Source organism: Ricinus communis, chromosome 9 (genome assembly GCF_019578655.1).
Source record: "Ricinus communis isolate WT05 ecotype wild-type chromosome 9, ASM1957865v1, whole genome shotgun sequence".
NCBI lineage: Eukaryota > Viridiplantae > Streptophyta > Magnoliopsida > Malpighiales > Euphorbiaceae > Ricinus > Ricinus communis.
Genome location: NC_063264.1, coordinates 602,600 through 630,568, shown reverse-complemented (window position 1 = coordinate 630,568; position 27,969 = coordinate 602,600). Strand labels below are relative to the sequence as shown.

The following is a 27,969-nucleotide window of genomic DNA, read 5'->3' as shown; positions in this document are numbered from 1 at the left end:
GTTGCTATATACATGTAGAAATCCTACTCTAACGGTTGCATTAACGGATATTTTTCAATGTGGTAAAAGTAGAAGTGACCTTTCCTGCAAACTCCTTTTTCCCACGCAGGTCTGTGATGAGAAGTCTGCACAAGCAATCTGGCGACCACTTTTTCTGACTTCTTTTCTTCTTTCAACAAAATGCATTGTTCATAAGGAAGCAGATACTTGCATGGTGGAAGCACATGTCAAAATGCTAGCAACTGCTGAAGCAGGAATGCTATTTAAGTGCTCAAGCACAACCACAATAAGGAGAAACCCTCTCTCACAACATCGTATAGAGGAATTCAAGAAAAGTGACAAATTTCCTTTCCAATTAATAAAGAAAGAATAAACATTAAATTACTGCAGCACCCAGTGATAAAATACAGAGAATGGTGCAGTTTTGCTAACAGGAGCAATGTGAATTCTCTTGTGTCCATTAATGCACAAGGTGTGATTTACAGAATATTTCATAAATACATTTATTTACAGAATATAGTGTTGAGCCACCCAGACCCAGGCATGTCATGCCTAGAATTATTCACAGCGACAAAGACAGACACCAAATACTAAGGAGAAACGATGATTTAGTTCAGCCAAAGGTCTTCTCGCTGCTGTAATACATATAGAGGAACCCGTCATCATCCTTGTAAGATTCATACACTGAATCCATAAGGCTTGCTGTTATCAATTCACGTCACTTGTAAGCAAGCCACCAATATCCGACAGAAAATGATTGAGATGATGAATGGAATGGCAATTTTACCTGTTGGAGGCAATGTGTTCTTTACAAATACAAACAGAGCTTTTCCAGGAGCCAAATGCAGCCTACCACTTAAGATGTGGATGAATTGCCCGACAGACGTAGCTCGGGGAACTAGATATCTGTAAATAATAAGTGAGAGAACAAGATATATGTACCAAGAGAGAATTATGCCAATACCAAAACTAAAACTCAGACATCGCATGATTGGCGACCTTACATAATCAAACATGCAGTATGTTAAATGTATGACAGAAAGAAAGGACCTACTTTCTTTTCTCCATTTCAGGCAGGTCCGTCTTTGAATATCTTTCTATAATCACCTGCAATATTAACAATAAATATGCAATATTATTTATTTATTTTTTAAAAAGGGACATTAAGACAACCGTGATGAGGTGGAACAGGGAATCGATTAGGGTTGATATGAATTGCACTACAAAACACGCTGTTGAAGTCAAAATATTTGTGGTTGCTTCGTAAATCATAACGCCAAGTTGAATTTACAAAGTCAGCACATGCGATGGCGAAAGAAACAAGTTATGAAAAGAAAGTAAAATTCCCTAACTGCCAATTCCACGCTTTAAATTCTTATAAGAAGAATGATTTTGATCCTGGGCCAGAGGCAATTTGATATCCAAGTATTTCTAGAAAAACCAACAACAGATAATCATCATAACATAAATACCATAAAGAAAAACAAAAATTGAAATTTGAAAACCAATCAGGACAGACGGTATAAAATTAAAAGGAAAAAAGAAAAAGATTCCGACAGCAGCAATAGAACTAAGAGTAAAATGAGTCGTTATATAAAGATATTCAGGACTGGGTAAAAAATCTAAAAGTGGTAAAAGTGAAAAGACATTATTATGGTGTAATTGTAAAAGTATAAAAAAGAGAGGAGGAGGTTACAGGGACTCGGCCTGGGTATTTGGCAATGATAGTATTTGATTCTTGGAGTCTTTGCTCTGCATTCAGATAACGTAGTAATTAACAACCAGAGGTGGATAGATGAGAACAAACATATGCAGCGATAGAGAAAGAGGGGTACGAACCGAATGCTTGGAAAGACTTAGCTTTACCCATTGCAATTGAGAGTAGAAGAAAATTGGAGGGGGCGACAGAAAGCTTGGAAGATGAGAAATGTTTACTGATAGAAGGAGAAGAAATATTAAAAGTTTTAGTTGCAACCGGATATTTTCTGTTTGTTTCCTTCCTTCAAGCGGCGTGATGGACTTTTACTTGTTGGGCCTACAGCCCAATTGTTAAGAAAAATATGGGCCTCAGTGAAGTCTATTACTGATCTTAGTGTGTTACGTATTGTCTTGAAGAATAAACGTGGCTACCATTTAACACGTTTATAAGTAATAATAATAATAATAATCGTATTTAGGTTAAAATTAGTAATTTGGAAAGAGAAGCTGCCTGACCTGTGTTTTGAGGTTAATTTACAATTCACTCCTTCTCCTTTTCTTTTCTTCTTTAAATAAAAAAGAAAACCAACTTGAAATTAGACCACCGCCACCCACTGGCGACTGCCCCTCCCCCTCCAAAAACAAAACCCCGATTCGACGGCTAAGATTCAACACCAACCCCCAAATCTATCAACCATTAGCTAACTAATGGAAATGAATGTAGCCGATATTACGCATTTGGGGGTCCTTCTTCATTCTCCTATAAATTCTCCCCCTTCCCTTTTGAACTCACCGCCTCATTCTTCTCTCTCTCTCCCTTGTCTATAGTGTTCTTTATACGAGGTATCTTTCCTGTTGTTTGTTTGCATTTCCTGTTACATCTTTGTTCCCCTTCCTCAAATTTAATGTCTAATTTCTCTTTTACTTAGTCATTTCCATTGCTTTTTTCTTTTCTTTCTTTCTTTTCACTTTTTATTCCGAGATTTTTCTTTCTCTCTCCGCTTCTTTTCATTCTTTCGCTGTCTTAAAAGGGCTAATTTAATTTTGTTTTTGTCTTCTTTTTCACGAGCAGAGCAGCAGAAGTAATGGAGACCTTTCTATTCACATCTGAATCAGTGAACGAGGGACACCCGGACAAGCTCTGCGATCAGGTCTCCGACGCAATTCTCGATGCTTGTTTGGCTCAGGACCCTGACAGCAGGGTCGCTTGCGAAACTTGCACCAAGACCGACATGGTCATGGTTTTTGGAGAGATCACTGCCGAGGCTACTGTAGATTATGAGAAGATTGTTCGCGACACTTGCAGATCTATTGGATTTACTTCTGATGACGTCGGCCTTGACGCTGACAGTTGCAAGGTTCTCGTTAATATTGAGCAGCAGAGTCCTGATATTGCTCAGGGTGTCCACGGTCACCTCACTAAGCGTCCCGAGGAAATTGGTGCTGGTGATCAAGGTCATATGTTTGGTTATGCGACTGACGAGACTCCTGAATTGATGCCTTTGAGCCATGTTTTAGCTACCAAGCTTGGCGCCCGTCTCACTGAGGTTCGCAAGAATGGAACTTGCCCCTGGTTGAGGCCTGATGGCAAAACCCAAGTTACTGTTGAGTACTATAATGACCATGGTGCTATGGTTCCTGTACGAGTTCACACTGTCCTCATCTCTACTCAGCATGATGAGACTGTCACAAATGACGAGATTGCTGCTGATCTCAAGGAGCATGTCATCAAGCCTGTCATTCCTGAAGAGTATTTGGATGAAAAGAGTATCTTCCATCTTAACCCATCAGGACGTTTTGTCATTGGCGGTCCTCATGGTGATGCTGGTCTCACTGGCCGTAAGATCATTATTGACACCTATGGTGGATGGGGTGCCCATGGAGGTGGTGCTTTCTCCGGGAAAGATCCGACCAAGGTTGACAGGAGTGGAGCCTACATTGTCAGGCAGGCTGCAAAGAGCATTGTAGCTAATGGGCTCGCTAGAAGGTGCATTGTTCAGGTTTCTTATGCCATTGGCGTTCCTGAGCCTTTGTCTGTATTTGTAGACACTTATGGAACTGGAAAGATTCCTGACAAAGAGATTCTCAAGATCGTAAAGGAGAACTTTGATTTCAGGCCTGGTATGATTTCAATCAACCTTGATCTCAAGAGAGGTGGCAATGGCAGGTTTTTGAAGACAGCTGCATATGGACACTTTGGCAGGGATGATCCAGATTTCACTTGGGAGGTGGTCAAGCCCCTCAAGTGGGAAAAAACTGAAGCTTAATTCTGAGGTCTCTTTGCCAGTTCCTGATATATTATACCTTACTCATTTGCCGCTTCTCTATTATTAGAATTTACCAATCGAGTATTAGGATTTTTTTTTTTTCCCCTTTTGTGTTTGTTTGAGAGCAGTCATTAGAACAAATGAGAAAAGATACCTTCTTTCTGCCTCTGAGCTAGAGGTAGTAAAGACATGTAAAAGAGAAAGGATTGGCAGCAGAGCTGCAACATGTGAAATGCCGTTTAATACTTTGATATTAAAAGAAATTGTTTTGTTTAGCTTTTTGTATGTGGTGCCTCTGTTTACTGTTTTTCGGTTGAGATCCTTGAAGGAGATAATGGCTGGTTCTGTAAAGTTCATTTATTTAACACACTCGCGGTTGTGTTCAATTGTAGTTGATAACTTTCATTCACATTGCTCACCTGTTTGGAAAGGCATATGAAGTGTATTTTGCAATATCTTTTCACACAATCAACCATTTTAACTGTCTGAAAATCCTTCTTTAATGGAAACTAGCCCTGCTGTGTTGTCATGCCTGCTATAGAATGCAGGCTTGTCAAGCCTCATTTTGTTTCTGAAGCTGGTGATTTCTACAAAGTTGAAGCTACTAGCTGCTTCTTCAGAGTGTGCCAGTTTGATAATGCACAGGGATGAATCCAAGGGAGTCATTTTCTGATATTACAGTGATTTCTGTTTTGTCCGAATCTTTGGACTCTTACTTGCATGTGTCACAGAAGATATGTTTGAATGGCCCAGCCTCACAAAGAAGCTCATGATCTTTGTGACAGAATATTATAGACTGATGCACGTGTTGCCGAAAGGCAATGAAGCCTGCCACACAATTGTCGGTTATCAAATATTTGCTTTTATCATGCACATGGATGAAGGGGACCTTAAAGATGTAGAAATATATATGATGGCCACATGCAAATTAAGCTGTACACTGAGAAGGTAGCAATATGACTTGAAGATTTGTGCCCTGTCGATGTCAATTATGTTTTACCTTAAGAAGAAGAAAACCAACCAGCTGTCCTGAAAGACTCAAGTAGCACAGAGAAGCTTCTTGCTGTCTCTTTTTGTGTATAATGTGTATGAAGAGAACACCGCAGCAGAACTTGCAATGACCAACTTTATTCGCATATGAGCTTTAATGATGAGGTTTGCCCAGAGTTAAAATTGGGGATACCGTTTTCTAATTGTTATAATTATCTGCAGACATTAACTGAAAGCATTATGGCAGGTGTGCATCTGGCAATAATTTGATTGTTGTTAGAGCATTATTATAACATAAGATTTCCATACATGTATGATAGCCCACCTCCCTGCTCCTGTGGACTACCTACTGTACTACTAATGTGTAATCATAACTTATAGCACTACCTTTTTTATTATACATATTTATTTTAAGCAAGGGCTTTGCAAAGTTAAAAGGAAAAAAGGGTAGTGGGCTTTGAATTGCACTTCAAATGCCAGGGACTTACCTATTTGGTACTTGGGTCCTATGATGTTAGCAAGCATTGGCAACAACTGATCCGTATTGCAAAGCTGATAGACGCATGGGCCATGGGCAGGAATGTAGGATCTCAACACCTCTTCCCGCTATTATTATTCTATTATTGTTTAGCTAATTAAAACTCAAAACTCTTGAACAAAATTGTGCTGAAACCTCGGTAGTGTGAATAATAAATGAGGCTTGGTGATAGACCCCAAAAAGAAAGTCATGAGTGGACTAACCAACCAATTTTACATTCTGTATTTACATATGATATCTCAACTTTTAATCGCTATTTTGTTAAATTAAAATGATATTACATTTCTGTCCACTGCTATTATTTGGTTCCATATCTCTCTTTCTGCTTTAACGTTTTCACCTTTCCCTTAATTTTTCTTTTGTCGGAATTAGCTTCTTGTTTATTGAATAGATCTTTTGATTATTGGCTTTGATTATAGACTGATTATAGTTTTCTATATTGGCTGATTTAGTTTTCTATATATATTAATTTCTGTATAAGCTCATTGTTATTTCCTTATAATAGAATTGTTTCCTAATTTAACTCATGATTAGAAAGACGTAAATTGCTTCCTAATTTAGCTCATGATTAGGAAGATGTAAATGTGTACATATTTCTTCTTCTTTAGTGATAGAATATGACAATATATCATTTACAAAATTTCATTAGTTCAACACGGTATCAGAGCAGTGTTTGCTCCTGAATGTTGTATCTTCAAACCACTACCATTTTTTTTTCTTTCTTACTTGAAAAAAATATTCAGTAATCTAAATGGTTGAGATTACTACTAATCCCATTATTCCAGCTACATAAACTAACCGAACACCACCAATAATCATCCATCAAGATAATTTTATATTTCCTATTAGTATTATACTTGATGAAACGAACTACCCACTATGGTCTAAACTCATGGACATGCGTATTGGGTCTTGAAATAAGACTGGATATCTCATTGGAGAAACGAAGAAACCACCACTTGAAGATCCTAGTTATGCAACATGGATCATTGAAAATCACAAAGTGAAAAGCTGGCTTATTGAATCAATGAATCCATTATTGATGCAACGGTTTATTTGTCTCTCAACTGCTAAAAAAATCTAGGAAGCAATAGTTAAGACCTTCTATGACGGATCATATGAGACTTGTCTTTTTGAATTGAATATGAAGTTCTTCTCTACTATACAAAATGGTAGACCACTGTCCATATACTATAACAAACTTATTGCTATTTTTCAGGAAATAGATCATCGAATGATCTCTCAAGAAGGAATAATTGAAGGGCTGGTCCAAATGTATTCTGCAATGTCTAGGCTTCGGGTCTATATCTTTTTGAGTGGGCTTGATCCTGATTTTGATTAAGTTCGTGGCGAAATTCTACGAAAGGATCCCAAACTCGATCTAAAAAGTACTTATACATATGTCAGAAGAGATTGCCAGCAAAAACTTATAATGGGAGGATTTAGAATCATATCTGAAAGTTCAGCTATGGTTTCCAAAAGAACTCAACCAGCAATGTCACCTGGCTTAGTAAAAGATCGGAGTACCAAGTCTAATTTTTTTATTTGTAGTCATTATGGTGAAACAGGACATTCAAAATAAAAATGCTATGAGATTGTTGGCTATCCTGAATGGAGGGACTTCTCAAAGAAACCAAGAAAGAAGGTTGCAGCAAAGATTATGATGACAGACACATAAGTAGTCAAATAAAATCTAGAGAATAAATCACAACCAATAGCAAATGTCACTCACTCGGGTATTGTTGGTAAAATAAATGCTTTTTCTACAACTTCTAAGAATATTACTTGGATTATTGATACAGGTACATATGATCATATGACTAGAGATTCAAAACAATTAAAATGCATTCGCCCATCGCCTCAATCAGTTGTATCTATAGTTAATGGTGGTACTTCTCTAATTACTAACAAGGATCTGTCATCTTATTGACTACCCTTATTCTAGATACTGTCTCGATTGTTCCATCTCTTGAATATAATCTTTTATCAGTTAGCCAAATAACATGTTCTCTTGCTTGTACTATAATTTTCTGGCTTTCTTTTTGTGTTTTTCAAGATATTCTGACCCAGAGGATTCTTGGTTATGGTGTTAAAAGGAACATAATCTATTACTTAGATTTGACCAAAAAAAGAAAAGAAAAAATTAGTCATGCTTGTCAAACGAGTAGTAGAGATAAAGCTCAAGCAACTATTTGGTTATGGCATCGAAGATTGGAACATGTTTCACTTGGATATCTAAATAAATTGCAACTGCATATCTTTTCTAATTTGAATGTTTTAAATTTTATTTTTGATGTTTGTGAACTGGCCAAAAGTCATCGTATTTCTTATTTGCCGAGTTTGAATAAATGTTTTAAACCTTTTATGATTATACATTTTGATGAATGGGATCTTGTAAAGGTTCCTTTTTTTTCTAAAGCATATTATTTTGTTACATTCATTAATGAGTGCACTAGGGTGACATGGGTATCCCTACCTCATAAGAAAGGTGATGTATCTATAGCTTTTCAGGAATTCCATAATATGGTGAGCATTCAATATCAAAGGCAAATTCGTGTCTGGCAAATAGCCATTGCATTAGAATTCTTGGATACTGCTTGTGGAAAGTTCTTAAGCAAACAAGGGATTTGTCATCATACTTCGAATACCTATACTCTGTAACAAAATAGCTTGACAGAGAGAAAAAAATAAGCAGATTATGAAAATTGTTTGTGCCTCTCTCTTTAATATGAAGATGCTTCATTTTTACTGGGGGGAAGCAGTGAAATCTACTGTATATCTAATTAATCGATTTTCTTTTCGAGTAATTGATTTTCAAACTTCTCAACAAAAGATGCAAACTTTCTTCTTTCAGCCGCATGTCCCAAATCTTGAACCTAGGATATTTGGTTGTACAGTATATATAACGACCCGGAACCAGATCATATGAGATATTGTCTGCTTTGGCCCCCACTGGCCTCACGGTTTTATCCCTTTGGCGGGTTTGAGAACTCCCCAGAAGGTCCCCCATCCTAGAATTTCTCTGAACCAAGTACGTTTAACTTTGGAGTTCCTACAACTCCATGGCCAAACAACCAAAAGGTGCCTCATGTGATAAGTTCTAACTCTTTACATATATATGTTATCAATCATTTCCCACCCCATTTTGATGTGCAATTCGATTCATTCATGTACATTCGTACCTTAAAGTGTTGCCATCTTAGAAGTCTGCTAAAAGCCGCTCCTTGTCCAGGCATCCTATCTTTGCCCCAGCGTCCACTTCCTGCCCTCGTTGGACTGCCTCTCCAGGCGAAGCTATCATAGTATATATCCACATTCTAAAGGTACTACAAAACAAACTTGATCCCTGCACAAAAAGATGTGTATTTGTTAGTTACTCGGACTTTCAAAATGGTTATTGTTGCTATGATCCACTCACAGAAAGAATACATGTGACCTTGGATGTGTCCTTTTGTGAATCAGAACCATATTATTCTGAAATGGTCGATACTCAGTCTCAGGGGGAGATTCTTAACAAGGAAACTCTATCACAAGAAAATCTGATATATTTTCCACTTCTAGAAGAAATGAGTGAAAGTTTTTGGCATAATAATCAACAAGTTCTTGAAGAAGGGAGGGATGAAGAGTTATTAGTTTCTTTTGGAGACTCACAATTTCCAATATATTCTACAAAATTGCCACCATCTGAAGAGTCATTCATTTTAACACCATTGGCTGAAGAATCATCTCAAAATGTCTTGGATATAAATACTTCCATCAGGTAAACCCAAGTCCTATATTTGATGAGTTTAATGAAATAAACATCTCTACTGAAAATTTCCTTTCTAGATATCCAAGATCAAATAAAGGTATACCAAAGAAACATTATGAACCTGATCTTAGAACCAATGTTAGATATCCAATTGATAATTACCCTTCAACACATAGATTGTCTAGTTTATATGCACTTGTTACTAATCAATTATCCCAAGTATCTATTCCTAGTAGTTTTCAGGATGCCTTAACAGATCCAAAGTGGACAAAAACAATGAATGAAGAAATGGAGGCTTTAAAAAGAATTGTACATGGGATCTCGTTCCATTACCCAAAGGAAAAAAGACAGTTAGTTGCAGATGGGTTTACACCGTCAAACTCAAATCAGATGGAAGCATTGACAGATATAAGGCAAGGTTACTCGCGAAGGGTTTTACACAGAAGTACAGAGTATATTATCAAGAGACTTTCGCACCAGTGGCCAAACTCAACACAATTCGTATTCTAATTTCTGTATCAGCAAATCGAGATTGGCTTTTGCATCAATTTGATGTTAAAAATACTTTTCTTAATGGAGATTTAGAAGAAGAAGTCTACATGGAGCTACCACCAGGAGTAAAACATAATACTTCATATAAAGGTGAAGTTTGTAAGCTGAAAAAGGCATTGTACGACCTTAAACAATCACCTCGAGCTTGGTTTGCGAGGTTCACTTCAACAATGAAGACATTCGGTTACAAACAAAGTAATGCTGACCATACTTTATTTATCAAACATAAAAAAGGGAGGTAACAGCTTTAATAGTGTATGTTGATGATATGATCTTCACTAGAGATGATCCTTATGAAATGAAGTTGTTGCAGGAATATTTGGCTAGTGAATTTGAAATGAAGAATCTTGGGCATCTTAAATATTTCTTAAGAATTGAGATAATAAGATCAGAAAAAGGTTTTCCTTTCATAAAGGAAGTACGTTCTTGATTTGTTGACTGAAACCAGAATGCTTGATTGCAAACTAGTTGAAACGCCGATAGAGGTAAATTATAAACTCAGTTTGTTCTCAAAACAAGTTCCAACAGATGTGGGATGTTATCAACGACTGGTTGAAAGATTAATCTATTTGACTCACATAAGACCCGACATAGCATATGCTGTGAATGTTATGAGTCAATTCATGCATACACTTAGTGAAGAACATATGAACACAGTATACTGGATCTTGAGGTACCTAAAGGGGACTCCGGGCAAAGGGTTGTTATTCTCAAAAAATGGCAGCTTGTACATTGCAAGATTACACCGATGCTGATTCTGTCACGACCCACTCTGTGGACCCGTGACCGGCACTAAGGAATGGGTAGGCTTAAGGCCACCGAATCTCGTATTAAGACTGACACTCACTAACTCAAACCAACCTCAACTCAAATTTTACTATTATTAATACCACAATTTACAGTACATTAAATTTTACACAATTAAATCGGTCACTGAAGAATTAGGGCGAGACCCGGGCTATAGAAAATTACCAACGATATCCCTACTATTACTACTGCGGAGAATCTAAGATTTACCAATTTACATACCAAATCAAACACCACCCGATGATGAAGGAGTCGGGTTACTGAATAAGAGTCGCGGGAAGACTAACAGTCACGAAGAGTGAGTTAAAATCAAGTAATCTAGAGACTATTACAGTCTTCACAGAAAATATTAATTATTCGAATCAGTATATCAAACCATACACGTAAATATAACTCATATTATAATCATACCATAATAAATAAATAAATAAATAAATAAAATATATTTTTACTTTTACGGGACGAGTGGCTCAATAGAACCCTAACCCCAAATTCTAGTAGCCTTTCGGCTCTCTTAATCCAACAGGTTTGGCGCCCAGAGAGCAAGCTCGATCAGGGTCCTTACCTCCAGCCTGAACACTTGAATTCCAAATAAGCCAGCGCCCAGAGAGCGTTGCTCGATCAGGGACCTTAACTCCGGCAATCAACCGAACTCAGCCCAGAGAGCAATGCTCGATCAGGGCAAACAAATCCATAGTAATCTTATGTATGATCATTACTGGTGCGCACGCGGTCCTGATGTAACCCACCAGGTGGTATGTTCTATGAAAACCATATTTTCCAAAACGCAATCATCACATTTGATAAATATCATTGTCTAATGAAATCATTCGTGTCGAAAAATAAAGATTAAAAATCTAGGGTAAGGCAACATGCAATTCATGTCGAAAAATAATAGTATCTGTATTATTATAACGTTACTAATAATAATATTTATATTATATTTAATAATTAATAATCAAGTAAAATTCTTTATATTGCGATAATAATAATCATATTAAGCATAAATTTCTAAAATAGCATATTAAAATCAGACTTAGCAATAGTGCAATGATTAAATGACTCTAACTCACCGAATTGGGCGACCTCCTAGCTCTGCTCCGATGCCTCGATTGGAGCGAGCCGAACAGACAGATCATCTAATCACGGAAAACAATTTATCAAAATGCTGAAACAATCGATCATTAATCCTAGGTCTAGACTCCTAGGACTGACTATCTAAGAATCTCGACTCGGGAGAATTCTACCGAAAATCCGGCAGAATCTCCCCTACGACACGGACACTACCCCCCGTAAAAACGGGTCCAGGACCTGCCAGAAAAACACTTCAAATATTCAACAATTTAAACAACGGGAGTCGAGTCCCCAAACTTCACTATTTTCCGACAAAACACGAGGCGCAACCGAGGACAATTATTTTTCACTCATAAATATCATCAAATACTCAATATAAGCCAGTAGACACAATTCTAAATCAAAGAATTTCCAAGATCAACGACCAGAGAAAATTACCGAGACGCTCGATCTTTCGGTTGACTCGCCTCCGGCCGCTGGAGTCCGATCGACGATCCGAACACACCATCGGACTCACAATGACACGCTGATGACGATCCCCGCTTCTGATTTTTCGATCTGACACCCGATTGTCCGGAGAGATTTACGGACGATCTCGGCCGTCGATTTGCAAACGAAGTCCGATCGCCACGAAACCGGTGCCAATGCGAAGCTTGAGCTATGGAGAGTCGGGATATGTCCTCCGATCATCCATAGCTCGCTGGAGCTCGCCGGAAAAGCCCAAAAACCTCTGCTGCCTTCATTTTCTCTCTCCACCGTGAACCTCCGTTTTCGGCCACCATTATCGACACCGCCGCCGCCTAAACAAAGCTAAGGCCAAGAGGAGTCGATTGCCACCTGACTCGGCTGCCAACGCTGCCGGAAATGGCCGAAAACACGCCTGCCGCTCTTCCCGCCTCGCCTCGCCCGCCACACGCCGCTGGGCCTCTGGCCGCCACCGACCCCCTCCTTTTTCTTCTTCCGCTTCCTCTCTCTCTCTCTCCCCTTCCTTCTTCCCCGATTTTCTTTCCCTTCAATATCGACATTAGGCCCCCGAACTTTTCCTTATTACAATTTGGTCCCTCAACTTTCTTAATTACTTACAATTTCATCCAGCAGAACTCCAATTTAACCCCTAAACTTTCTTTTAGCCTTTCAATTTAGCCCCTAACTATTCAATTTGGGCCAAATTAGAATTATTGAAAATACATAATTACATAAATACCCCTGACCGACATATTTATTTATAAAAATACCAAACTCACAAATTTCCATTAGAACCCCATAAAAAAATAAAATTATACTTTTAATCCTTATCCAAAAATAATTCTCCAATTAAGTCCTAACACAAAATTAATTTAAATAATAAATTTCCAACTTAAAATTTAATAACACTAATCAATTAAAAAACCAATTTTTCCAAAATTCTTTATAAAAACATCCTTTACAATTTCTTCCAAAATTTTCCAATATATATTATTTTATTTATACATATACATATACCTATACATTGGGAAAAAATTAGAATAACCAAAAATATATTCTACCTTTCAAATAATTTACTTAATTAATTCTTAAAATTTCAACTAATTGGTTATAGAATAATAATTCATTTAATTGACTAATATTAAAATTTCCATTAAATTATTTCAAATTAAACCAAATAAAAATAAAATAAAATAAATTAAATAAATAAATACTCATTATTAAATATATAAAAATTCCGGGTATTACAAATTCGGCAGATGATCAATCAACAAGACGATATACTTCAGGCTACTTTACTTTTGTAGAAGGAAACCTGATTACTTGAAGAAGTAAGAAATAAAAAGTTGTGGCACGATCAAGTGCGGAAGCTAAATTCAGAGGAATGACATATGGTTTATGTGAGTTATCGTGGATTCAAACTATCCTACAATCTCTCGAGGTAGATAATGCAAATCTAATAAAACTTTATTGCAATAACAAGACTGCCTTTGAGATTGCCTAAAATCCCATACAACACGATCATACTAAACATGTTGAAGTTGATCGCCACTTCATCAAAGAAAAGCTTGACCAAAAAGATTATACAGTTTTGATTTCTATGCTCAAAACAACAACTAGCTGATATACTAACTAAAGCAGTATCTGGGAAGATTTTCCATGATATGGTTAACAAGTTGGGCATGATAGATATCTACACACCAACTTGTGGGGAAGTGTCGGAATTAGCTCCTTGATTATAGAATAAATCTCTTGATTATAAGCTGATTATAGTTTCATGTATTAACTGATTTAGTTTTCTGTATAGGCTGATTCCTGTATAAATTGATTTAGTTTTCTATATAAACTGATTCCTATATAGGCTGATTTAGTTTCCTGTATAAACTGATTGTTATTTTCTTAGAATAGAATTACTTTCTAATTTACCTCATGATTAGAAAGATATAAATTACTTCCTAATTTAACTCCTGATTAGAAAGATGTAAATGTATATATATTTTCTTTCCTTTACATATAGAATATGACACAAAATTCATTAGTTGAACATTTTCTTTCTAAAAATCTATATAATGTAACAGTCCCTTCAATTTCAGCTTCCACGCCAAAATCAATTATGACAGACACCCATCTCTTCTCAAAGTCCAGTACTCCACTTTCTTTTTTCACCTTTTCTTTTTCCTCCTTCCATGATAATCGTGGTTTCCTTTTTGTCTTTGTGTTTAAAGCGTAGTCCATTATGCTAAAGACTAATAGGTTTCATCTGCACCCATGCTCCCATCAATGACTCAAAAACGTTCCTTTATCTGCAGTCTGGAAAAAACAATAGCACCAAACGAGGACTTAAATTTAACAAGACCAAATAGTAAACAAAAAAAAATTACAGTTCAATGGTTACATTTTTTAAGTCCCTTCTCAGATACTAGAATTGTGATACCCACGAGGAGGTTATTTAGGCAAGCTCTTTGAAGGCCTGCTCAGAAAACAAATTAGCCAGCATATTAATACAGATAGAGCTAACAACTTTAGCAACTCCAAGTCATGATGATACGGATGTAGGTTCAGTTACAGAGGAGGATGAGGAACTTCACTTGCTGTGGGCTGCAATCGAGAGATTACCAACCTTTAAAAGGCTTAGGACTTCAATCTTTGATTTTAATCATGGCAATGAAGGAAGGAATGGAAAGGAAGTTGAAGGAAAGAGGACCAATGATGTTACTAAGCTTGGTGCAGTTGAAAGGCATCTCTTCATTGAAAAGCTCATCAATCACATTCAGAGTGATCATCTTCTGTTGCTGCAGAAACTTAGAGACAGGATTGACAGGTACTTCATTTTAACAACTTGTGGCAAGTAGTTTTGGAAAATGTTGGAGGCATATCGGACTCATGTTTATAATATTTTACTGCCAATACTTTTAACTATTAGCAGTTCCTCCACTACTTTGCGAGAACATTGATCTTTTACAGCCTAGCCTATGAACTAAAAAAAAATTGATTGTTTTCTTGTGATCAGGCCCTGGAGACAGCATCTTTTGAATTAAATTCATGCTATTGTTTTTTTTTTTTTTTTTTATTTCCTTTGTTAAGCCTAAAAGCATCACTCTGTGTAAGCTTGAGCTTCCTGCAAACTTCTACTGCAACCAAGCTCAGTATTGTTTTTCAATTTTTTAAAGTCCTCGACGGCCTTTCTGAACTAACATATGACTTTGTTTCCAGAGTGAATGTGAAATTACCTACTGTGGAGGTGAGATACAAGGATATGTCATTAGAAGGAGAATGCGAGATAGTTCAGGGGAAGCCTCTCCCTACACTATGGAACTGTGCTGTGAGCTTTCTATCAGTAAGTGAATTTTCTTACTGTTCTTAACATTTGAGACGTTCAGACCTTTCTATTCTAACAAGTCAATGAATGCAAAAATGACTTGGAACAGTTTTTCACAAAGGTCGTCAGGAGCAAGCCTCATGAAACCAACATAAGCATTCTGAAAGATGTTAGTGGCGTCATCAAACCGTCGAGGTAATACAAGTACATTCGTTTATCTTTCAGCAGTAGGTCTTATTGGATAGAGATATAAAACTATTCTTAGTTTTTCACCTAATACCTTAAACTTTTGGGTGGGTTCTGTTCTTTGACAGGGTATCAAAGCTTCTATGATCAAACAAGTTTAGAGTTTCATATTATATAATAAATATTTCACCACACCATCAAGGCCAAGTGTGAACTCGCGTACGGGGGTATATTAGGGTTGTAAAAACTACTCTTGGAGTCTTGCCTAACAGCTAAAATTTGTTGCTAGAATCGTTTTTGACATTATTTGGATTAGTCTCCCAGAATTCCGGGGCAATGGAACATTGTCCTTCTGAAAATATGCAACTATATGTATTGTTCGGAAGGAAATGACAACAGAAAGAACTCTTGATAAAAATATGTGCATATGCACTCAATCTAAAGTGTAACAGAAATCTCAAGTTATTATTTATGGGAAATGGATAAGAAATGTTGCTGATGGAAGGTTTGTTGTGCAGGCTTACCCTTCTTCTCGGTCCCCCTGGATCTGGAAAAACCACCTTATTATTGGCTCTTTCGGGAAACCTAGATCAGTCTCTCAAGGTCAGTGTTTCAGTTGTGAACTTGATAAATGTAATATTATCAACAAAACCTGAAAAAGAATCGGAATTCATGTAAACAAGAATCTGTCATAATCATGAGATCCCATGTGATGGGTCATAGATATAAGCTTTTTCCACGTAAAAGCTAAGAATCATGAGAAGAAGAGTAGAAAAAGATACAATATCTTGAAATGCAACTTCATGAAGTCCTTCACTGCTTTCTTACAGATCAAGGGGGAAATCTCCTATAATGGTTACAAGCTAGATCAGTTTGTCCCTCAGAAAAATCAGCCTACATAAGTCAATATGATTTACACATACCTGAGATGACCGTGAGGGAAACTATCGATTTTTCAGCTCGATGCCAGGGTGTTGGAAGCGGAGCAGGTAATGCACTTTTTTTCTTTTCCTCTACTTGTCCATTATCAGCACTTTTCTGCAATCATTTCATTACAAGTTAAGCTTCAACTTCCAATGCTGTCTATGAAGAAGTAATGATGGAGGTAAGCATTGAGAAAAAGAAGCAGGAATTGTTCCAGATCCAGATGTGGGTACCTATATGAAGGTAATCATGCATAGGTAACACTAGACCGATTATTCCATTAAAATTTTAGGTGGTTATTACAGAAGGTCATAATTCGGCAGGCAATTTCGGCTGAGGGACAGAAAAGAAACCTCCAGACAGACTATGTTTTGAAGGTAATCATTATAGTATGCATAATATAGATAATTAAGCAAGTTATATATTTTCCATATTGACACCAAAGCCAACATTCTGGTCTCTTAGATCCTTGGATTGGACGTTTGCGCTGATATAATGGTTGGTAGTGCACTGAGAGAAGAGGTATTTCAGGTGGTCAAAAGAAAAGACTAACAACAGGTAACTGTAATCACTGCTTTTGTTTGTTACTCTGTTCTTCTTAGACATCCACAAATACGGTGAAGCTTCCTCTCAGTCCACGTAAGGAAGATGGGGAAGAGGACTTACTATAGAAATTTAATTTGGCAGGAGAGATGATTGTTGGTCCCACAAAAGCCCCATTTATGGATGAAATATCGACTGGCTTAGACAGCTCCACAACTTTTCAGATAGTTACATGCCTTCAGCAATTGGTGCACATTACAGATTCAACTGCATTAATTTCACTTCTTTAGCCAGCACCTGAAACTTTCAATCTCTTTGATGATGTAATATTGATGGCTGCGGGGAAGATTGTTTATCATGGTCCACGCGGTCATGCACTTCAATTTTTTGAGGACTGTGGTTTCAAGTGCCCACAAAGAAAGGGTGCTGCAGACTTCCTTCAGCAGGTGGGGAAACCTCTGTTTATTTTGCCCTACTGTTTGCATATTTCTCATCTTAATTTCAACCATTTATAGGTTATCTCAAAGAAGGATCAAGAACAGTATTGGTGCCGGACTGACCTTCCTTACAGTAATGTTTCAGTAGATCAATTCTGTCAGATGTTCAGAGCAAGTTATCTAGAGGAGAAACTAGATGAGAACTCTCTAAACCATATGATAAATCCCATTTGGCATCTACTCCTTGAGCAAATTAGAGTTATTCAAAGCTTGCATGGCTAGGGAGCTGCTTTTCATGAAAAGGAACACATTTGTTTATGTTTTCAAAACTGCACAAGTTAGTATTTGCTCGAATGACTGCATTTTGTTGTGATTCTAGAGCTTAACTGTCAACTACTTGTAACTTGCACTGTCTGAATTGCCTCATCCAACAGCTCATTTTGGCAAGCGTTTATGACAATGACCGTATTTCTACGCACCCAGATGGCAGTGGACTTGATGAGTGCAAACTACTTGATGGCTTCTATGTACTATGCACTCGTCAGACTCTTCACCAATGGGGTTACAGAGCTGTCCTTGACTATTATTAGGCTTCCTGTGGTCTACAAACAAAGATCATTCTACTTGTACCCAGCATGGGCTTACTCCATTCCAGCTTCTATCGTAAGGATTCCATTTTCTCTTCTCGACTCTCTTCTCTGGACAAGTATTACTTACTATGTCACTGGGTATACCCCTGGAATAAGGAGGTGAGAATGCTTATCATTTGACTGTAACTGAGAATGCTAGATAATAATTTTCTTTAATACAGAGTAGTTCATAATCTCTTGTGGGGTTTTAGGTTTTTCTTTTCTTTCTGCTGTTTGCTCTGCATCTAGCGTCAACATCACTGTGTCGTTTCATTGCCTCTATTTTCCAGACTATGGTACTTGCAACAACTATTGGTTCTGTGACCTTTGTTCTAATGTTCTTGTTTGGAGGTTTCATTCTTCCACGACGTAAGCTAGTTCGCGACTCCTTTTTGTTGTTAATTTGAAGGGATACATAGTACACTACTTATATGTTCTTTCTGCAGCCGCTTTACCAGCTTGGTTAAGGTGGGGTTCCTGGATTTCCCCCATGACATATAGAGAAATTGGTATATCACTTAATGAATTCCTTGCTCCTCATTGGCAATAGGTGCACTATGAATGGAATGGCCCACCTTTTCTTGTCACTTGATACTGGACATGGATATTCTAATAGCTGTGCTTCATTCTTAATTGCAGGTATCCAAAGGAAACTGTACCTTGGGAAGGGAGGTTCTGATTAGCCATGGTTTGGACTTTGATGGCTACTTCTATTGGATATCACTTGGGGCATTGCTTGGCTTCACCGTGCTTTTTGATCTCGGATTTAGCTTAGCCTTGACTTACTTGAAACGTAAGCCTCATTAGTTAATAAAAATGGGTAAATTTAAGAGCTAAATGATAATCATAAGCTAAGGTTTAAGAATTTTACAAATACAGCTCCAAAGATGTCTGGAGCTATTATTTCAAGAAAGAAGCTTTCTCAACTGCTAGGAAGAGAAGGTCATAAGTGTAGCGCACAGCAAGGTAAAGAATCAGCTCCTTCTAGTATTGTACAGACAAACGCAGAGACAAGAAAACTGTTGAAGAAAATAGAATAGGGTCAGGGACATGGTCTCAAGACTGCACAAGCTGGATTGCTTGTGCAGGCTTCTCATCCCTGACCAAAGGTGAAAGGGAAAGGTCACTTCTACCTTCCCTTCTTAGAAAGTAGCCATTAGAACATGTACCAAGCATCAGTGTATATATTCTCATCTCACTTGTAAAATGAACTAAGAGTTCATAATCTTTTGTAATTAATCATCATAGTTCAACAATCCAAAATTCTACATGGTATCAGAGCTGGTATAGCCAGTCATCACCTACCAAGCCACAAATTTCACATTCCAGCATTCAAAAACAATGGCTCACAACAAAACCACCAAAATCACCAACATTGTGCTGCAAGGCAGTCACAACTATTTTGAGTGGTCAAAATCAATTTTCATTGCCCTCAGTGCTAGAAAAAAAATTGGATACATCACAGGTAGCAAACAAAAACCAAAATCAGTAATCCTAGAAGCACCAACAGAAGAAGAATTAGAGAAAATAGAGGAGTGGCAATCATCTGACCATTTGGTCATGTCCATGCTCACCAACGCAATGGAAAGTAAAATTGCTCGGCTGTGTATCCTTATGGAGACATCAAAAGCAATGTGGAAAAAAATAAAGACTCTCTAGGCCATCAAAATAACTTCGCAAACATTTTCAAGCTAAAGCAGGAATTGTCCCAGATCGCTTAAGGGACCAAAAATTCCATAGAATACTCGACAGAAATACTAACCAAGTAGGAGGAGTTACAAAACTACCTCCCACCATCAAATGATCCGAAAGAATTACAGAGAAGAGCGGAACATGATTTAATTTACACTTACCTGAGGGGTCTGGATTCAAGCTATGAGGGCTTGTTATCGCAGATCCTGCTTGCCCCTCAACTGCCCTCAATCGAAGCCGTAATATACGATTCAGCGTGAGGAAACCAGAAGGAACTCGATGAACGATGTTCCAGAAACTACCGATAATCAGGCCTACTCCACCCGCCGCGACCAAGATCGACAGAGGGGAGGAGTCAGCACCATCGAACGATGTGACCCTTTGTAAAGCGGGGTCACTGGCACCTCCACCCTCAACTGCGACCAGCACGGGGGTGGGAAGGTCCGGGAGCCTGAAAGAAATGAGGAAGAAGGTTCGGAGAAATGAGGGATGAAAACCCTAGGAGAAGGGGTGCGTTTCTGGGGCGTCATATGCCGAAAATTATATGACGCCCCGACCCGAAACCTGACCCGGCTACATAGGGCTCCACCGAGCCAAAACCCGACCCGACTCAGAAACCCGATCCAACCACTCAACCCGGCCTTAGCAACCCTTAGATCAGGTCCATTCATCTTCATCTGGGCTTGGCCCAGGTTTGCCCATGTATCTACAACTGGGCTGGGCCCTAGTTTGCTTTAGGCCCATCTGCCTTCTTCAATACAACCTGCCTACCAGGCCCATCCGACTCAGCAGGCCCGTCAGGCCTAAATACAGGACATTGTGTCCCAGCTCCAAGCCTTGGCCCAGCAACCACACGGGTTCGGACCCTCTCAACCCGATGGGTCAGGTTCGGTTCAATTTAATTTTCAATCGCTTAAAAATAATACTAGATCTAATCAAAATGTCTGGATTATTGACTCAGGTGCTACTGATCACATGACTTGGGATCCTGCAAAATTACAAAAAAATTGCTAGAGTAGAGATTCCCAGCATGTGACAGTGGCCAATGGAAATCAAGTTAAAATTCAAAGATATGGCACCTCAAACTTATTTAATTCCTCTCTTTCGAATATTTTACTTTTGCCTGATTTTAAATCTAATCTGTTATCTGTTGGTAAGATCACTCGCGACTTAAATTGTAATGTTATTTTCTCACCATCCTCAGTCATTTTTTAGGATCGAATTTCCGGGAAGACGGTTGGTGAAGGATACCTAGAAAATGGCCTATACTATTTTTCTGATCCTCCCCAGAAATGCTTAGCATCCACCAAAACCCCCAAGACATGCTCATGCATCGGAGGCTTGGGCATCCCTCCGATCATGTTCTCAACAAATTATTTTGTTTCAACTTGGATTCTAGCCATTGGGATATATGCAAATTTTCTAAGCACACTCGGCTACCATTTTCCTTGTCTTCAAGCATGTCTGAAAAAGCTTTTGAATTAATACATTCCGATGTTTGGGGACCTGCCCCTGTTACCTCATATAATCATTTTCAATATTTTGTTACCTTTATTGATGATTATTCTCGCACTACCTGGCTCTATTTATTAAAAGGCAAAAATGAAGCTTTTTCACAATTCCAAGAGTTTTACCATTTTATCAAAAACCAGTATAATGCACACTTAAAAAATTTTCTCTCCGATAATGGTACGGAGTACATAAATCAAAATTTCTCTACCTTTTTAAACAACATGGCATTACTCATCAAACCACCTGTGTTAATACTCCCGAGCAAAACGACATTTCTGAGCGAAAGAATCGCCATCTCCTCAATGTCACCCGTACTCTCTTGTTCCAATATAATGTTCCCTCTATTTTTTGGTCGGATGCCCTCCTAACTGCTACCTACCTTATTAATAGACTATCCTCTGTCACCTTAAATCATATGAGCCCCTTGGAGGTCCTTAAAGGTCGGAAGATTGACTTAGGTAACCTACGGGTCTTGGGGTGCGTGTGCTATGTCCACGTCACTCGCCAACACAAACTTGACAATAGCTCGGTTAAAACACTTTTCCTCGGATATTCCTCCACCCAAAAAGGATACAAGTGTTATGATCCGTTGACTCACAAAACCTATGTCTCTCGGGATGTCACCTTCCTCGAGACTGAGTCCTACTATATCAACCCCACCAGTGTTGACTTTTATTCCCTTTTTCTGCTTAACTCTGATATTTCTCTTAGTAGCTTTAATCAATGTCCCCTCCAGGAGCAGCCACCTGTCGTCTCAAGGCTAATTCCTTCAGGGGGAGATAGCCTCTCACAAGAAGCCCTATGTCACGAAGTCACAGAAGAAGCAATTGCCTTGAGACGCTCTAGTCGACAAACCAGACCGCCTGTGAAATTTAGAGACTTTGTGTCTCATACGGTGACGTATCCTATTCAGAATTTTATTTCATATAATGTTGTATCTAACCAATATCGCAATTATCTATGTCAGATCTCAAATCACTCTGAACCTACACGCTTCTACGAAGCTAATGCCGATCCTAAGTGGTGTAAGGCTATGGAAGAAGAACTTCTAGCCCTTGAAAAGAATGGCACATGGAGCATTGTATCCCTTCCATCAAATAAAAAACCAGTGGGATGCAAGTGGATATACAAGATCAAGTACAATAGTGATGGAACTATTGACAGATACAAGGCCAGACTTGTAGCCCAAGGCTTCACTCAAACCTATGGAGTTGATTATCAAGAGACTTTCGCTCCAGTGGCCAAGATGAACACAGTTAAGATCTTACTCTCAATAGCAATCAATCAAGGCTGGAACCTATTCCAAATGGATGTCAAGAACGCCTTTCTTTAAGAAAATTTAGCAAAAGAAGTTTACATGACTATTCCCCCTGGATATAAGTCAAACTCAGACTCCTCCCTGGTATATAAGCTCAAGAAAGCAATCTATGGCCTGAAATAATCTCCAAGGGCATGGTATGCTAAACTCAGCTATTTTTTGTTAAGCATTAATTTTAATAAGTGTGATTCTGATTCATCCATGTTTGTTAGACACACTCACACCTACACCGTTATTCTTTTGGTATATGTTGATAACATCATAATAACTGGGAACGATAATCAAGAGATAGAGAATGTCAAACAAAGTCTAAAAAAGGAATTTGACATTAAAAACCTAGGCCAGCTATCATACTTCCTAGGTATAGAAATAGCAAAATCCAGCAAAGGTTTATTCCTATCCCAAAGGAAATATACCCTTGATCTATTAAAGAAAACTGAAAAAATAGGAGCTAAACCTGCCATCACCCCAATGGAAAACAAAATTAAACTCAATTTAGAAGACGGAGAACCTCTGATCAACATAGGACACTATCAGCGTTTAGTAGGAAAATTGATTTATTTAACTGTCACTAGACCTGACATTTCTTTTGCAGTTAGTGTGATAAGTCAGTTTATGCATGCCCCTCGCACTAGCCATCTAGAAGCCATTGATCGGATCCTCAGATACCTTAAAGGAACACCCGGACAAAGAATCTGGATGAAGAGAAATAACTCTACTAATACAGTCGGTTTCTCGGATGCGGATTGGGCTGGAAGCTGTGATAGAAAGTCAACCACTGGATTCTGTGTATTCGTCGGAGAAAACTTGGTAACATGGAAAAGCAAAAAATAGAGCATAGTTGCTAGATCGAGTGCCGAAGCTGAATACCGTACAATGGCATCCACGGCTAGCGAACTCATTTGGATCAAGCAAGTTCTCAAGACATGAAAGTTGAAATCAAGGAGCCTATGAAAATATTTTGTGACAATCAAGCTGCCCGGCACATAGCTTCGAATCCAGTGTTTCACGAAAGGACCAAGCACATTGAAGTCAATTGTCATTTCATCAGAGCAAATGTTCAAAAAGGGGAAATTGAAACGCCTTATGTCAAGAGTCAAGATCAATTAGCAGACATATTTACAAAAGCTCTTGACAAACAGAATCATCAGTCAATTCTCAGCAAGATGGGTTCAATAAACCTATATGAACCCAGCTTGAGGGGGAGTGTTGAAGAAAATAGAATAGGGTCAGGGGACACGGTCTCAGAGACTGCACAAGTTGGATTGCTTGTGCAGGCTTCTCATCCCTGACCAAAGGTGAAAGGGAGCATTTGCAGGAAAGGTCACTTCTACCTTCCCTTCTCAGAAAGTAGCCGTTAGAACATGAACCAAGCATCAGTGTATATATTCTCATCTCACTTGTAAAATAAACTAAGAATTCCTAATCTTTTGTAATTAATCATCATAGTTCAACAATCCAAAATTCCACAAAAACCTAGTAAGACAGAACTCTATCTCAATCCAATTTCAAAGTAATGAGAAATAAGTTTCACATGCAATTAATATGCAGTTGGTTATATAGGTAGGATGGTTCTGCCATTTGAGCCATTAACAATGACCTTTAAGGACGTGCAGTATTTTGTTGATACCCCTCCAGTAAGTAAAACTACAGATCAACATCCATTTCTTAATAGGCTGTGCCTTGAAAGAAGAAGTTAATAAGCATTATCGACTTCCCTACTGCTCAGGAAATGAGAAAGCATGGCTTCCCCGAGAAGAAACTTCAATTACTTCGCGATATTACAGGAGCATTTAGGCCTGGAGTGCTCACAGCTTTGATGGGTATCAGCAGGGCGGGGAAAACAACTCTCATGGATGTTCTTTCTGGAAGGAAAACTGGAGGTACCGTTGAAGGAGAGATAAGAATAGGAGGGCATCCGAAAGTCCAGAACACCTTCGCAAGAATATCAGGTTACTGTGAGCAGAATGATATACATTCTCCACAGATCACTGTAGAATAATCCATAGTTTGTGATTGCCACCAGAAATTGGTGAAGACACAAAATCTTTATGCTATTCTCTTCACATATAGGAGCAATGCTCTCCTTTAACTTATGAACAGTACAAAAACAACTTGTTTTCTTTTTATCTCATTTGAGCATTAACATTGCACTCACGGCAGTCCCTACTTGTCCATCATGCAGAGATTTGTGGAAGAAGTCATTGAAGCAATCGAGTTAGAAGACATACGGGATTCTTTAGTAGGAATTCCAGGACAAAGTGGCCTCTCCACCGAAAAGCGTAAAGGACTAACAATTGTAGTGGAGCTTGTTTCTAATCCATCAATAATATTTATGGACGAACCAACATCAGGTTTAGATGCCAGAGAATCTGCTATTGTATTGCGGGCAGAGAAGAATGTAGTTGCCACTGGAAGGACAATTGTTTGTACCATCCTCCAGCCAAGCATTGATGTCTTTGAGGCCTTTGATGAGGTAGCTTAAGCAACAAATTCTGTCACGAGGAAGAACAAGATTTTTTTTAAATGCTGTATCACCAATTTAGATTTAGTCAGTGATTGACAAAGGAATTTGTTTAATCAGTTGATTCTAGTGAAAGGGGAGGATAGATTATTTATACTGGAATGCTTGGTCACCATTCAAGTAAGCTCATTGAATATTTTGAGGTATTGTCACTGTGACAGCTCTAAGCTTCTTTACAAATTCTAGTTGTTCTAATCATGTTATGCCTGTTCTTTTAATCTCTCTTTCCTTTGTTCTGGTTTGCATGTGTGCATAATACAATTGTAACTGGATTGACTGAGGCCTCACCTTTCTCTTTCACAAGTCCTTCGTCAATTTGCAGTCAGATTTGAAAAAAGTCGCTGATTTTGATGTCTTGATTACTAGCAGAGCATTCCAGGTGTATCAAAGATCAAAAACAATTATAATCCAGCAACATGGATGTTGGAAGTTACTTCTGCAGCAATGGAAGAAAAACTTGGTCTGGATTTTGGCAGGATTTACAAGGGATCACCTGAATACCAGTGAGTATATTTCATTCAGATAAATTCGATCTTTGGAAACTGATATTGCATGACAGATTTCAGCGGAATTTTGCTCCACAGGGTTTTACATGACAAGCGCCAAATGTCTAGATAATAATCACTAAACAGCTTCATACTTCTCTTTTCATGACAAGGAAACCATTGAGTTGGTAAAACAGCTAAGTGAACCGCCAATAGGTTCAAAAGACCTGCACTTTTCCACTCCTTTTCCGCAGAGCAGCTGGGTGCAGTTCATGGCATGCTTATGGAAGCAACGCCTGTCGTATTGGAGAAGTCCGGAATACAACGTGGTGCGGTTTATCTTTATGATTGTTGCATCACTAATATTTGCAATAGTCTCTTGGCAGAAGGGGCAGAAAATGTAAGTCTTATCTTTCCACAAGTTATAATCAGAAAGCCGCATGAATGACTTGAAGAGCTTAAAAGATTTTTTTCTTTTATTTTCTTTTATTCCTTATGTGAAGAGGCACCGAGCAAGATTTGATCAATATACTTGGATCCACGTACATTGCTGTCATATTTTTAGGGATAAACAACTGTTCAACAGTTTTACCATATGTGGCAACTGAGCGAACCGTACTGTACCGTGAAAAATTTGCTGGAGTGTACTCCGCATGGGCTTATTCATTTGCACAGGTTCAACCACAGTCCCATAATGTTGAAAGTGTTGCTTATTTTTCGTTGCTTAAAATTCTTACAGGTAAGCTTTCTGATTTTTGCAGGTGACAATTGAATTCCTTACGTAATATTGCAATCTGTTGTGTATGTTGTGGTCACATATCCAACAATTGGATATCACTTATCAGCTTACAAGGTATTTTGGTACTTGTATACAACGTTCTGTACCTTCCTATATTTTGTATATCTGGGGATGCTGCTAGTCTCAGTCACACCAAATGTACAAGTAGCATCTACATTGGCTTCTACATTCTACATGATAGGGCATAAATAATTATATTTATTGTATTTAATTCCTTTGCGATTTGGTTGAATAATTTACTTAATTGTGAAAATTCTGTTTATTCTCACTTAGGTGATGAAATATCAAGGATGGAACAAAATCCAGCCTAAAGACATGTTTTAAGTCATCATTTATAAAAAACCAAGTCTTTTGGAGGAAGTGCAGAAATCTGCATAGAAGATCACTGTCGACAAGGTGTGACCATGCCTTACAGCTAATGAGCTCTGCAGAAATCTGTGCAGAAGACTACTATCAACAAGGCGTGACCACGCCTTGCGTCCCATGAGCTGCTAAAAGATATGAAAGAGAGCTTCGAAATTTTCAAAGATTAATTTGTAGTGGACCTATCCGTAGTTAATTTCTTTTATTTTTGGAAGTGTTAGAATAATAGAACTTTCTTCCATGTATTTAGGGTTTTAATTTATTTAGATCACTCTTAATCTTATCCTTCCTTATAGGGATAAGATTAAATAGGAAGCATATTTCTTTTTGATAAGGATTCTACTATTAGGGTTTAGGGTTTTACTTCCTATATAAGGACGGCTAGATGTTTTGAGCTGAGAATTCATATTTTTATTCTTCTTCTACTCTCTACAATTCTTGTGAATTCTTACTCCACCATGAATGGCTAAGTTCTTAGTTTCTAATTCAAGAGTGAATAAATTCCAATTGTGATTTTGTGAGGCTTTGTACTTAACAGAAATCTTCTTTAATTCAAGTATTCTTTATTTCTTGTTCTTATTATTTATGAATTATTGATATTGATTGAACTGACGACTCAACTTTGATATTGATTTTTCTATTGCTAACTTTGAGTTTGTGATCCGTAATTGTCATAAACGATTGACACAAATAGCAAGGAGTTGGCTCATGTGTGTGTGATTACGGCTTATTCGAGTTACATAGCTTGCATGATAGGCTCTAGGGAAATAAAGGAACAAGATTATTTCAATTGCAGTTATCTCAATTAAATTAATGTTGGTTTAGTCATTCTCATTATTCTTAATGCTATCATTAAGTTGATATGGAACGCTATCGTGCCTAGTTGACTAATGGTAAGTTTTGATTTGGATGTTGGGTTCGAGTCAATTATATTAGGAGAATTACACTTGTTGCGGGTTTTTCGAATAAGTAGACTAAGTACTCGAATAGAAGAATTGATATTTTAGCCTATGATCATGATTACAATTGGATGAAATTAGCACTCTTGAATTGGAAATTTGTTAAGATTGATTTTATTTACTTTAATATTCAGCCT

General features: G+C 37.9%; 2 protein-coding genes and 1 pseudogene across 2 annotated transcripts; 2 read left to right on the top strand and 1 right to left on the bottom strand.

Annotated features, from left to right (window-relative positions):
• Positions 1-336: 336 nt before the first annotated feature.
• LOC8261333 (autophagy-related protein 8i) lies at positions 337-1,985 on the bottom strand. Its single transcript, XM_002519262.4, has 5 exons — positions 1,840-1,985; positions 1,697-1,752; positions 1,055-1,107; positions 788-906; positions 337-702 (listed from the first exon to the last, which is right to left on the bottom strand). Exons 1-5 carry the CDS (start codon positions 1,868-1,870, stop codon positions 614-616), a joined length of 348 nt encoding a protein of 115 aa, XP_002519308.1. The 5' UTR covers positions 1,871-1,985; the 3' UTR covers positions 337-613.
• A 298-nt stretch (positions 1,986-2,283) lies between these two features.
• On the top strand, positions 2,284-4,240 carry LOC8261334 (S-adenosylmethionine synthase 2). The gene is made up of 2 exons (XM_002519263.4): positions 2,284-2,541; positions 2,771-4,240. The coding sequence occupies exon 2, from the start codon at positions 2,784-2,786 to the stop codon at positions 3,963-3,965; it is 1,182 nt and encodes a 393-aa protein (XP_002519309.1). The 5' UTR covers positions 2,284-2,541; positions 2,771-2,783; the 3' UTR covers positions 3,966-4,240.
• A 4,732-nt stretch (positions 4,241-8,972) lies between these two features.
• LOC8261335 lies at positions 8,973-27,312 on the top strand (annotated as a pseudogene).
• Positions 27,313-27,969: the final 657 nt, after the last annotated feature.